The following is a 14,755-nucleotide window of genomic DNA, read 5'->3' on the forward strand; positions in this document are numbered from 1 at the left end:
ACAATAAATAATTCTATGAGTCCTTTATAAAATATTAATTTGTAAAGATTTAATTAACACTTGTACTTTATTTTTGGGCAATATACATATCATAGTATATAATAAATAATGTTTATTAGCGTTTGGTTGAAAATATTTAGTAGAAAAAAGCAGCTTATTTTTGAGATTGAAAAATCCGGCAATTTACTGATAAAAGAGATAATTGGTAAAATAATCATCAGATAACCGGAAAACGGAAATTACGGTAAATTAGACATACATACATACTATGTACAATGTATTATATACAAAAAAATATATTTAAAATTAGTTAAAAATTCTACTTATGTAAATCATAAACGTAAATCTAATATATAATATAATTTCGAAAGAGACTTTCTATGTAACGTTTGTTGGGAATCGAAAACAAATCAAAGTTCCTATGATGATGACATCGATATCATCAAATATTATTTATTTTCGATTCAATTAAATTAAAAAAAAACTAATGAATGAATGCTATTAGATTATTTTGCCATGTTTAAGCTGTTGATATTACAAATACCCAGCGAAGCCGGGTAAAAACACTAGGATATAATATAATATTGTTTTGAAAATTGAGGAGAAGAAACTTATCATATAAAATATTGGAACTTAAGATTTAACCTCCAGATTTGATCCAATTTTTATTTGCCTATTCAATGTTGACATAGTATTCATTACATAATATTAGCACATTGTTACCCTGAAGGAATAATGCAAGCGACCTTCGCCAAACAGAGCCCACTCGTCTAAGATTAGATGACGTTTTCCGACACACATCTAACTTATTCAATACGGTGAAATGTCCGTTAAATGTTACAGCATTGAACTAACGCAAATATGTCTGACAACCCATTGAGAAATCCATCTGATTTACAGAACAATCGCTGGGGCCGCCTACTTTTGTCCTGACAAAAACCGAAAACAATAAGACCGGGGCCCAATGATCGATTCTATGCGTGGGCGTACTTTGAAAAATCACATATGGGAAAATGCAAGAATTTCATTCAAAGGTAATATCTCGCTCCGATAGTTGTATGACCCCGTGTAGGATTAAATTGGAGTTCGGGTCGAATCAATTTCCATTTGCCAATTTCAGGCTAGAGCATGACTAATAAATAATAAGCGTATACTTAATGGATTGACCCTAGTTTTAAGCACGTTCGTTTGTATTATTACCGTTCAATTTTCCTTTCGTTTTTTCCAAACCATTCAATTGTGTCGTCAGCACATTCAGGACGTCCTGTAAATGATGTTCGTTTGTGTGACACAACTTGTGTGTTTTTTTCGTGTTCGCTTAACGATCTCGATTTCAAATTAAAATGACGGAATAACGACTCGACAACAATGGATCAAGTGTATAATATTAACGTGAAAAACTATGGAAACTGCTCCAGTTGAGGAAGCAGTTTCCAGTATTTTTGTTCGCCATTTGAAAACGAAACGGAATAACGCGTGTGAGAAATTTTCACACAGTTACTCAAGGTAAAAAATTTTTTTTTTTTATTTAATCTAAGCACCACGTGTCAGGGGAAACAAAACGATACATTCGAGTGCTGAAATGAATTACATTATCATCACGCTTCTAATTATTTTTCATAGTAAAATTTTCCTTCATACACTCTGAAAATTCATACTACTATTATTAATGCTGTTGTTTTAATGATTATTTATTATTGTGTTTTTGTCTGTATATTTAGATATATTTGTCTCTTCTCTATTATATTTTCCACAATTGTGGTGCATTAAGAATTCCTGTAATGCCAAAATGGTCCAAACTTAAATAAATAATAAGATATGTATGTATATACTATGATGAAGATATGTATGTATATACATATATTTATATACTATGGTATTATGAGTAAAAAAACTGCAAAAGCTAAAAATTGCAATTTTTTTAAACACTCATATCTCTTAAATGAGACTAACCCAACAAAAAATAATGTCATATTCGAATTCAATGGGTCAAATTTAGTAACGATTGATTAGTCTCCGCTCCAGTAAGTAAAAAACGTGATTATTTGTTACTCAGTGTTATTATCATATAATCAAAACAACGAAGTAGCACATCCTTATCATGCATAGAAAAAAGTTTGTAATTTCTTGACAAAATGTAATTATTTTCCAAATAATTGGATTTTCTTATTTAAAATTTTACCTGAAAATACCTATATTGACCAATTACTCGAATTATATGATTATATATAAAATTATCAATATTGATAAGATTCAAACACTCAAAGTAAATACATAATCTCAATTTACATATGTATACAAAAATTAAACGATGTACACCTAATATATAATTTCGAAAGATCTTTGTATGTAACTTATTGTTGGTTCGTAGAAAAATAAATGAATATTCAAATATTACAAATACCGAGGGAAACCGGGTAAAAACACTAGTATATAAATTTAAAAAATGAAGTATTCTCTTTTATACACAATTAAGCAATGTTTGCCACGACTGAATCGAAATTGAAAGTAATGTTTGTTTGACGTATATGGAGTTGGGCGCAATATTTTTGAATGGATTATGCAGAAGTAATCTACTTGTGGGTGAATTAAAGCAATTAAAAACTTATTGCTTAGAGGGAAATTTCAGTGAAAAAAATTGTCTAATTAAGACATTTAAAAGACATTTTCAGTCGTGGGAATATGAATGGTGCGTAGAAAATCAAAAATAAATTACATATACATATGTATAATATATGAACCGTCATATTTGAAAGTGGCATACATAAGTGCACTTTTCTTCATTTCGAAAAATATTTCGCAAAATATTAAATATAATGTTTTGCTTTTAACAATGCTTAAAATACTGGAGGACTGTAATACGTTTATTCTGCTTTTCTAAGATTCTGGAAATATCGAATTAAAGTAAGTGATTTGTGAATTAAGTCATAAAATAATTAAAGGAAATGAGTTTTTGGAAGTTAAAATTGGATGAATAACATATTAAATGTATATATGTAGGAACATATATACATACATAATAGGCCTATTAAATTATTCTCCCACAACAATTTGATGATTTTTAAAAAATAACACGTAGTTAATATGACGTAGAACTTTGTTCTATTTATACATTGACGAAAAGGTCATTGTTTCGAAATAATAATAAAAAATTGTTATAAATTATATGTATATGTATGCAAATATGTACCATGCATAAAACATGTCATCACTATGCGGAAACAATAGAAATTGCTTTTTTGAATTATCGTTTGATCGTTTAATAATTTATAATTTCGAATTACACAATTTTTTTCAAACTAGAATAAGGCTTTATTATTTGTTATGTTATTATTTCACGTAGTTGTTGTTCATTATACTGCTTATAATAGAGACATTAAACGGACATTAAATATAAGATAATCGCGTGTCGCGTCGGCGTATTCCAATTTCTCAATATTGTACGTATATGAAACGAATCATTGAACCACTTAACTTGAATTGTTGTTTTTTGTTTGTTTGTTTCATATCATTATTTATTATTGATGTCGTACTAAAAATGCGACCTACTTAATTGGGACAATCCTAAAATCATTAAGACTTACCAAATTGTAAAGGTCACTTCGACACTATTTTGTGTTAACATTATCGAGCCAAAATATGATTATAATTTTTTATTCGAATATCTATGAAATATATAAAAACCAGGTTTTCATACAAACGCACAAGTATGTATATAGAGTAATTATATTAAATTAATTTTATATAAATTAAGATCTCAGAACAAACTAATCAAATCATTTCATTCATCATATTATAAAGCTTCTTTTTTTACGTACTTACAGACCATTTCATTATATGTACATATGTATATACATACATACATACATGATGATGATGACATAATTCCATATATGTATATAAATAATTAAACACATATTTATTTATTTAATGTCGCCTTTCTTTTAGTAGGGTAAAAATATAAATACAGAGCTTATTTAAGAAAAAATATGAAGATAATTATAACGACTCAAGTGAATACAACAAGGTAAGGTTAATTTATACTAGCAGAGCACAAACCAGCAACTGCACGGAAACAGCAGTACGAAAATATTCTTTAACACATTCTATGTGGCCACATTAATATAATATGTTCGATAATATGTACTTAGCATGTCCGTAACAGCAATAACCGACACGATCTATTGATATTATACCGTTTTTCTTTGGCCATTGTGGAAATACTCACGCATGATATAACGTCATGGTGGCGAATGCACCCGTACTATCGAAAATTCTGCCACGTGCATATTAGTATCTTTGAAAACGTCATATTGTAACTCGAAGATGAGATCGAAGCAATATTGCGCTGTATTGCCGCACTCTGTAATGTATACGTTAGCCGATGTTGCCTTGTACTCGTCCAAAACAAGTGTGAGTATGCCGAAAACTAGCGGTGTTGTAAAGTATGAATAGAAGTTTGTAGCCTTTTCCGTGCAGTGCTATGCCGAGCTGTTGACGTGGAATGTAACAATGTGACAGTATTTAAGCTTTTTTAAAATAAAAAGAAATAACGAAACAATATAAAATACAAAAAGATAAAAAGTAGAACAGTAAAATGAGAACTAAAAGAAAACCAAAAATATAGAAAGAAATTAAGATATTGGAAAAGAAAAATCATAAAAACTATTAAAAAATGGTAGTTGTCACACGAATGATCAGTTAGATCAGGAATGTCCCAGGGAAAACGAACCAAAATACTGTTACGTACACCGCGGATTAAGCGAATATAATCCCAGAGACTGTGTGACCGTTCAAGGATTATCTGTTAACGGATTAACTAAGTGCTTGCACTTAGAGGCGATAGCATACCGTGGGACCGGGATAATTGGTTTCAAGGATTATATCCAGACTCTAAGTGCATATAGGCTAAACAATGACCGTTATAAGTCCCTTCGCAGAACTGACCCATACCGTGGGAATACATATCCAAATACATGACTATACAATAGGTAAACAGATAAGACGTCCTGAGAGATCTACCCTTTATAAGGTGGTACGTAGGCGATATCATGTCATTCTGGGCTGAGCACTGCCAGTGTGTGTATCTCCTTAATCATCAATAAATGCTGTGAAACGACTAAGGCCTTTTACTTGGATCCTCCACCCACCCCTACGCAACAACACTTATTATGATCTCATTTAATACGTCTAAATTCTTGACCAGAGCTGCTGATTGGTTTTGAGAAAAAAAAAGCCAGAGTGGAAAAGGTTAAGAGAGACACCTAGTTTGTTTCTAAACATATTAAAGTTTTCAGAATTTACTATATACATATATATACACGTACATTGTTTGGAAGACTGTTGCAAACTTTAACCACTGTTCGAAAAGAAGGAATCTCTAATCAATTTGTTCAATTTTTCTGAGAGAGTGACCTCTATGATGAGTGTTGTCATTGAACATAGGACAATTGCAATGATTATTTAATTTTAAAGACTTCGCAATCGAAGACTTTAAAATTAAATAATCGCCTCTTATTTTTAAATTTTGATTGGTTTGCTATCAAAGAACTCAAGTCTTCAGCCAGATGGTTCAGTCTGCTTCTTATAGCACTAACTGTCATCAACGGTCAAATTAGCAAATATCCAAGCACGCAAAACTATTGTCACGTTTGGCGAACTCTCAAATCCACAACGCTAACAATGGTGGTCAGCTGTTGCAGTTTTGAATGCCACCATTGTTGGTGCTTTTCTATCCCTCATCTAGAACCAATTAACATCAAACCCAACACCCAACTCGATTGTTCTACGTCGGTGCATTGCCTAACACAAAAAACCTCTACGACACGTACACATATGTAACATACATATGTCCGTATGTACGAGTTACCCACTAAATTATTGCACTATACAATATTAGACACGCTGCATTAGTTGCAAGAGACAATGCGTATTGCACCCACGTTGTGTGTATCGTTGTTCACCTCAATTTTCAGCAAATTTGATTGTTCCGGCATGTGGTTGCGACACTTTTTGAAAATTTGTTTTCGTAAAATCGCAATTTGCAGGTGGAAGCAGAGATCGAAACCTTTGGCCCCGCAATTTCTCGCTAAATCGGCTTTTCGACGAATATGGACTTGGATTAATTATTATTCGGCTTCGGTGTACGTTGCAAAACGAAATTCCTCCCCCACTTCTTGGTAATTAATCTCGGTAATTAGATGGCTCCCAAAGATTCATGTTCCGTCATATTCGCCGATTAGAATGATTGCGCAAACATTTCACAGACTTTCTTGTTGTGTGTGAGGATTTCATTATTTAAAACGGCAGCAGTTCGTCATTTCATAAATTGTATCAACCTGATTTGTTTATATATGTGTGTATGTATGTATCTATACTAGATTTTGGAAAAAAATAATAGATAATGGTTGTTAGTGTGTGTGTGTTTCTCTCACGTTCCGGTGTTTATGTAATGTTTGTCCATGTTATTATCGGCTATTATTTCGTTATGAACAATTTCGAATTGTTTCTTTCCTCAATCTGATTTGGTTCTGTTTAATTTTAGTGTGAAACTGTCGAGTGTGTATTAAAAAAAAAATCACATGTTAAATTTAATATTATTTTGCATTGGGAAATTACATATGTATGTGAGATGAGAGCTTTTTACAATTGCCGAATTCATATTTAATATATATTTTTAAGAATGAAAATTTATTTCAAGTCTTGCGTCATCTTTCGTAATATTGTTCTTAAAAATAAGAAGACAAAAAAAGTATATAGCCACAAATATTAATTAAAATAGTATCTGTCTATGTATTTAACTAACAATGCAAACATTATGGGATTTTGATAAAAGGAAAAGATTAATATAATGTAATTAATTACAGCGAACCAAAAAGTTTTTGGATTTATTTTATATTCTCATTTTGGTCAGATTTTCGAGATTAGGGCAAGTTAAAAAAATAGGCATTTTTTAAAATTTTTGGTGTTATTTAATTGCGGTATAAACAGGGCTGTGAAGTCGCAGTCGGAGTTAGGGTCGTAAAAAATCAACCGACTCCGACTCCTTTTTATTGTTTTTACTTTATATTTTTATATACATACATAAGTAGTAACAATAGATGATGTTTTGTAATCATTCGAAAATTCGAACTCGAGATTTTGACTGATTCGAACTCGATCACTAATCACGTTTTCATGATCTAGGAAAAAATATGTGTGTGTGTATGTCTGTTTGTATTTTGGGGCTTTTTTGAACCTTTCGTCCTATCGACCTGAAACTTTTCAAACCGGTTGCAGAAATTTTTATCTATACGACGTAAATTTTCAGGTTGACCGGAAATGGTACCTACCCTAATACATACATAGGTATTCTTTTTTTATGTTTTTTTTTTATTTCCTTTTATTGAAAATTTGAAACTTATAAATAATTTATTTATAAATATAATGAATTTAATTTAAATTATAAATAAAATCGTTGAATTTCACATATTTTGACGTGTTCTGGCCAAAATCAATTGTTTCTTCCGTTTCATACTTTTTTCATTTTCATTTTTTTTTTATTAAATGGATTTGTTTGTGTACGATATCCAAAAACATACACTATGAATTTACTTACTTTTGATTTATACCTATTTTATTACCAATAATTGAATAAATTGGGTTACATTTCAATTTCAATGATATGCTGTGCACATATTTATTTTGTTTTATTTTTAATACATTATATTTGCCATGACAGGAACTACCCCAAGGCGACACATATGGCTTGACCATTTTTAAACATTACAGTACATACATATGTATGTACATGGAATAGAATCAACAAAATTTTTATTTGGAAGAAATACATACGTTATGTAGGTAGCATATTTATATAAGATTTAACAAATTCGAAATGATAATAACTTGAATTTGCGAGAAACTGAGGGGAAGATATCGATTTTGGATCCGTCACAACAATTGAGTCGATGTGTGTTTTAATAACCACGAGATCTCGCTAGCAGTGTATTTGGCCGGGACTTGAACCTATGACTTACGGAATGCAATATCTGTACTAGTGCACTACGCTGTGGCTATATACATATGTACATAGGTATGAACCCTTTAATTTTTTCTTAATAAGGGTTGAGCTTCACTCATATTGTATCAATCCTTACTTTTTTATGAGTTAAACACGTAACGGAAATATAATCTGAAGCCTGCCTGAAGTGAATTTGAAAACTATTTAAGTAAAATAGCTTGAAATTTGGCTAAATCTGAGCAGATCTGGCTGTTTTTCTAATTGTCATAGAGCATTCGGTCAGGTTTAGTTTTTTTTTTTATATGAAGTGTGATTCCTCCAGACTGGTAAATAATGAATTTGACTTAAAAAGTTTTTATTTTTTTTCGTAGTTTTGAACTAACGATTTTATGTAGTAGAATTTTTCCATTTTGCTCAGATGTGTGAAAGTTGATAAAAAACCAGAAACTTCATTAGAAAATTTTGTATTGACACCTCTTATTTATAGGCTCCAACCTCTTCAAAATCCTAGAGTTCTACCAACTCGCAGTATGTCAAGACTCGTTTTCTCAACTTTTCGTCTTGTTAAACAGAAGTTTGTATATTATACTAGCTGAACCCGGCATGCGTTGCAACGCCACAATAACGCATGCAATTCCCGTTCCCGTTCTCGTTCCCGTTCCCGTTCTCGTTTCCGTTCCCGTTATCGTTCTCGTTCCCGTTCCCGTTCTAGTTCCCTTTCCCATTTGTCGGGAAAACGCAGGCAGTGAACAAATTTTAATTTAATTAATTCAATTGTTTGTTTATTTTACCCAACAACGCAGGTGTTGCAATGTTTACCCTAACAACGGAACAATGCGTTGCAATGACACTCATTCCCGTTTTTCCCGTTTCCGTTCTCGTGTTTGGGCGATTTTTTTTTCACAGTTATCTTCCCAGAATTGCATACAACAAATTCTGAAAGTTTCATAGTAATCGGTTCAGTGCTTTAAGAGCCCATTCGAGACAGACAGACAGACAAACATTGATTTTTATATATATTGTATACACAAATGTTTTTTGTGTACATGTACATATGTAATATTCTTAATATACGAGACATATTGTTATCATTCATAAATTAACACACCTTAAAAATATTTAAAAAAAAAACATTTAAAGGTGAATTCTTACTATTTTTACTTTTTTTAATACTTTATGTTTATCTCGTAAAATAAGTAAATGTACATATATTACTATGTGAAATATTTTCGTATATGTGTTCTGAATATATGTATAAAAACTCAACGACGAAAATGTTTTGAAAACGAATCTTGAGATATTGTAAGTTAGTGGAACAAGGTAGACCCCTAATAGAGTGTCCCAAATTTGATTTGTTTCTAAATTGGAACTTGTAATTTTTAATAAACAAACAAATATTCATCTTTGTGTAATAGATTGATACGTGTCGAGTGCTCAGAATTGAATGTGCCCTCTTGAAAAGCAGAAGCCCCATTAAAATAGCACAAGCTCAAATCGAAACCAATCGAGCTTTTAAAAGCTTCGAGCTCACTCGCGAGTGGTTCTCTCGGTAAGCTCTCGTCGATTTATTGTGCGAAACATCAACAGACCACTTACAGTGGCGTGTAGCTTTCATTCAAAGGTACAAGAATAGAGAATTGCGGTTTTGCGGTGTGTATTATAAGGCGTTTCAGTTGAGAGACAGTGCGGCACGCGTCGACCGACAAACACTTTGACCCGCGCGCGCACCGAGCGAGTTATTTCGCGACATGAGAACGAAATAATAGCAACGTTGCGCAAGATCGGATCCCACAGTCCCCAGGTTCCCACAGATCTGGTGACCCAACCGAGGCATTGTCCCGGGGCGGCGCGAAGGCCGAGGGGCGCCCCCAGTATATAGCGCGCCCCGGGGCGCAGCCTCGCTCAGTCCCCTAGTGCGCGCAACGCTGCTTACATGTGGCCCAACGTTAGAAGATGAGTGGTCACAGTGAGGTGCGTATCCATTGTCATCAACATCATCGTCGCCAGTGATACAGTGACGGACTCGTTCAGTGACTCTGAAGTCTGAATACATGAACATTGCAGTGATACTATATTTTCAGTGATGCAAAACTACCCCATTGGATTTACTGTTCGATTTTGATATGATATTTATAAGTTGCAGAAGAAGTCGGTTATTGTGATTTTTTCTGTTTGATCGTATTTGTGGAAAATCTCAGTAGTTGATTGATTATATTGATAAGTGAGCACAATAAGCGGCAGCTGCTGTAACTATACATAAATGGATTTTAATACAGAACCATCACTAAAGCGCACATTACTAGTACGTACCCATCCAAATAACTTATGATATTAATGTAATAACAGAACCTACATATATTTTGAAGTAACTTTAATAAACCTAAAGTTGAAATTCATTGCAAAAAATGTGACATACGTTTTCTTTTTTAGTTGTGAAATGAAAATTTTATCGATGATTGTCTTGTCTTGCCTTAATTATTTGTAAATCTAAAAGATACAGAACCGCATAAATCAAGTTTCAGATGTTAGAAAAGCTCGTATTTTCAATTTATGGTTTTATGTTGATCAGTGGTGGCATTGGTAGCACTTTTATTAGAAATCGAGTTGCGCAGCATCCCATGTGCTTTTGATTATTTTTCTTGCATATGGTATCTTAATGGTATTAAAATTATTGTATATTCATACAATGAGTGTCAAAATCTATTCAAAATATTCTATTTGAATTTAAAATTGGTTAAATTTTTTAAAGATTCCATCCCGTTAAAAGTTGGTACATAATTTTGTGTTCCAAATTAAAATTTTAATTTAGTCTAACTAATTGTTTGATTGGTTGATATTTATTGTTTGTTAAAAAGATATTTTCTTTTCAGAAATCAACATGGTTGATTTTGTTTATGTTGTGTTTGCCGCTGGCGGCGATCGCAACCGAAGAGACGCAAATGGAGCAGACGACTCTAAACGTAACCGAACCAAAAAGTAATTCTACCAAAGATTTAGTTGCTTCCGAGACAGCTGATCCAAAGAAAGTAGACATAGTGAAGCAAATAAGGAGATTGAACGAAGACGGCTCGTACACTGTGGGTTACGAGGCCGGCGATGGCACTTTCAAGATAGAAAGCAGAGACGTCCAAGGAAACATCAAAGGAACTTTCGGGTACGTCGACGGAGACGGTGAAATCAAACGAGTGTCGTACTCGACAAGCAACGGAACACACTCACCTTTGCTTATCCCGATTGTCCCCAGTGCCAGGATTAACAGGACTTCGTCGTCGACGACTAGAAGACCCCTATCCACGGTGGTGTATTCGAAAACTAGCAGCGGTCCAACCAAACCCACCGTAATTCAAGCGATTCCGAGGAGAAGACCTGCGACTAGCACCAATCAACCGGCTATAGTCACAACAACGGAATCATACAGAGTAGTCACGGGTAATTTGCTATCGTTGAACGCTTCTAATCCAACTGTAGTCCCTTCAGAGCCTAAAATTATAAAACAATTTCCAATATTTACACCGAGAACCTCGTCAGAAACGATTAAGCCCGTTTTGCTTCCAGAAACGAACACACCGGTGAACGAACCTAAAATATACCACCAGAATGGACAACAGAGGATGCCGTTGGAAGTGAACAATACAGCTTCGACTACTGTCTCCAGTTTCATTCGATCTGCTTTGGTTTACGAAAAATCTTTGGACAGGGCTAAAGAAACCCAAAAAGCAAATAGGCAAAACACTTTCAGGAGGCAATTGAATCCGACTAACTTTGAAAATGAACACATGTACGCTCTGCAACAATCAGCAGGTGAAGATACAACAGACGTTTATGGAGGTTCAATCGCTCTTGGTACTTCGAGACCTCTCTTCACAACGACAACTGGAAGACCCAGACCGATATCGATCCATACGATTTTAGCATCGAGGCAAAAGTTGCACGATAAGCTCGTAACAAGTTCGCCTCAAGTGCACGAAGACCAACAAGAGACTGCTTTAGAAGCTTCAACTAACAAAATAGACGGAGAAAATTATGTGACGTCTAATCCAATTCCCATAATTCAAGTCCCCGTTTCGGATGATCCTTTAGAACACAGGTCAATCGATCAGCCTTTCATAAAACCACCTATCCACTTTAGAACGAGAGAGTTTTTGAGAGACAATCCAGGATCACCGATTCCAATTGGCAACCAAAGACTTTTATTGAGATACAATCCAAGTTTCCAAGTTGATGGAAATGGCCAGTACATTAGACAAATACCTAGAAATGTAATTCCAATACCGAATCCACAACTTATCAACACTGTACAAAATGTTGAAAATCCCGGACCTGAGATTGAAAATGAAAAGCCTAGTATCATAACGATTCCAGTGCAACAAGAACAAGTTCAACGCTATCCAAACTACAATCAATACGTCCACCAAGAAAGATTGGAGAATATTCCGCCGCAGAGAGCACCAGTTCCAGTTGCCGAGTTCAGACCGATTTCAGCACCAGTGAGTACAAAAGATTTAAAAAGATTGTTACAACAGCTTTTGATTAGACAAAATCGCTTGCAAACGCTAATGGACATCAGAGACGAATATACGCCGCAATACAACGCTCCATATCCTCAGTCACCTATTTATGACGATCAGTATAATCAAAAATCTATGTACAATCCAAGATCGCGTTTTGCTAGGCCTTACAATGGATTTGTGAGACAGGTTCAGTTCGATCCAAATTATCCATATCAACCTGTTTATTCCAATCAATTCCCGAACAGAAACGAGTACAGGCAACAAGACGATGGATATAGAAATGAAATTATGAATTACGATCCAGCCATGCCTTATGAAAGTCAACGTTACATTCCGAGGAGAAGATTTTTCAGACAAAGATCCCCGTACGATCCCCGATATGAAGAGCCGAATAGCAATTCCGTTACGGAACCAAACGAGAGTCAACCTGAATTTTTACCACCTGACGTGAGAGAAGCTCTCCTGCTTAAAATGCTAATGCTGGCAATACATCCCGATTTTCAGATGCCAAGTGAAGTAGAGATGCCAATGGCCACAACACAACCGCCGGAATACAGAAAGAAAGTGAGAAACGTTCAAATATTAGGCGAAGAACCCGAAACCAAAGAAGTGAACGAACAAAAGAGAAACGAAAGAACGACGAGTGACCAAAATTGAAGAAAATCGTGTTACCAAAAACATAATTTTGTAAGTTATTTTTATACATATATGAAAACATCACTTATTGTTGTACAAAAATGTTTTTTTTTTGTAGATAATTTTATTCAAAAATAAACTTATTTAGGTAAGTAAATTTTTGCGTTTTATTTCATTTAAAACTGTCGTATAAAACATATTGTATTTTTTGCAGATTACACACTATCATTATTACATATGTACATAATATATTTCTTTCGTGTCGAAGAGCTTTCTTTGTTAAATGAGTCGCTATATTAGAAATTGGCGAAAGTCTAATTTTCAGTTCCAAAAACACTATTTGTATTTGACTTGATTCATAAAATTTTTATCATTTATTTTAATACGCCATGTCCAGAATCTCGGAAAAGTAGAATAAACGTATTACAGGTCACCAGTATTTTTAAATATTGTTAAACGTAAAACCTTATATTTAATGTTTTGTTTTTGTTTTTCGAAATGAAGAAAAGTGGACTTTTACCACTGTCAAATGTTTATTTTTAATTTAAACCAATCCATATATAAAAAAATTCGATTATTTACTTCATACTTCTTTTGTTTCTACTGTATAATTTTTGTATCGAAATTTTGGCCCCAACAAAAGTTGTGTAACTTTAAAACCGTTGTTACTATTGATGAATACGTATTCGCACACATGTTTGCACTAGCGAATTATATAAAGATGCATCCGAAAGTTCACCCATTCAATTCACTATCTCCCATCTTCAATTGTCTCGCATTACGTGATAACCAGAATAGCATGTTTATAGCGGAAACGGAAAGTCTTCTCCAAATACGAAAAAAACCAAACACTGTCTTTGTCGCATAATGCGCGTGCGTAAAACGAGAAAAATTTTCTCACCGCTATGCCATAAGAAAATAAAATCATCTCGCTTTACAAGTCTTTTTTTGTGAATTCGTCTGCTTTGAAATCGAAAGTGTTTTGATGTTAGAGGTGTATATTTTTTTCTCCGCTGAATGTATGTGTCGACCGTTTCGTGAGAATATGTACATACATATAGCCGCTATCTGATCTGCATCGTGAATAGAAAAGTTCACCTCGTGTGGTGTGGTCTGGTCTGGTCTGGTCTGGCCTGTACTCATTATCGTTGCACAACAAACTACGCCACTGCCACCGACCGACCGGTGAGAAAAACCCAGTTTTGTCGGGTTGTGTTTGAGGTGACGTGTGTCACATCCATTGTGAGCAGAGCAATTTCGTCACATCATGCGAAATAACCGAGTTTCCCGGGAACTTTCAATTTCGACGCAACCCAACAATGCTATTTTGTTTGATGCCGAGGGCCACGGCGAAGAAACGCATGACATTCCCATCGTGGTGGAAAATTTGACTAGATGTAATCATCGCCGATTGTTTCCACCGAACTGGAATCATTGAACAGCTCAACGAGCGTCGAGGAAGGGTTAAGTTAATTATTGGCTCAATTCAATGCTCACCGTGGAACTCGTTTGTTGTTGTATCTAATTTTAGAATCTGATCTTTAGTTGTGATACTTACTTATTTTATTACTTTATCTATGTACGTAGTAACAATAGAAGAAGTTTT

At 34.0% G+C, this 14,755-nt stretch overlaps 2 protein-coding genes across 2 annotated transcripts in view; both read left to right on the plus strand.

Moving 5' to 3' along the window:
• LOC143916171 (transcription termination factor 3, mitochondrial-like) overlaps nucleotides 1-14,755 on the plus strand; it is a 143,587-nt gene that overhangs the window by 91,234 nt on the left and 37,598 nt on the right. The window lies entirely within an intron of this gene.
• On the plus strand, nucleotides 9,906-13,303 carry LOC143915684 (uncharacterized). Its single transcript, XM_077436411.1, has 2 exons — nucleotides 9,906-10,304; nucleotides 10,873-13,303. Exons 1-2 carry the CDS (start codon nucleotides 10,263-10,265, stop codon nucleotides 13,168-13,170), a joined length of 2,340 nt encoding a protein of 779 aa, XP_077292537.1. The 5' UTR covers nucleotides 9,906-10,262; the 3' UTR covers nucleotides 13,171-13,303.

Source organism: Arctopsyche grandis, chromosome 8, assembly GCF_051622035.1.
Source record: "Arctopsyche grandis isolate Sample6627 chromosome 8, ASM5162203v2, whole genome shotgun sequence".
NCBI lineage: Eukaryota > Metazoa > Arthropoda > Insecta > Trichoptera > Hydropsychidae > Arctopsyche > Arctopsyche grandis.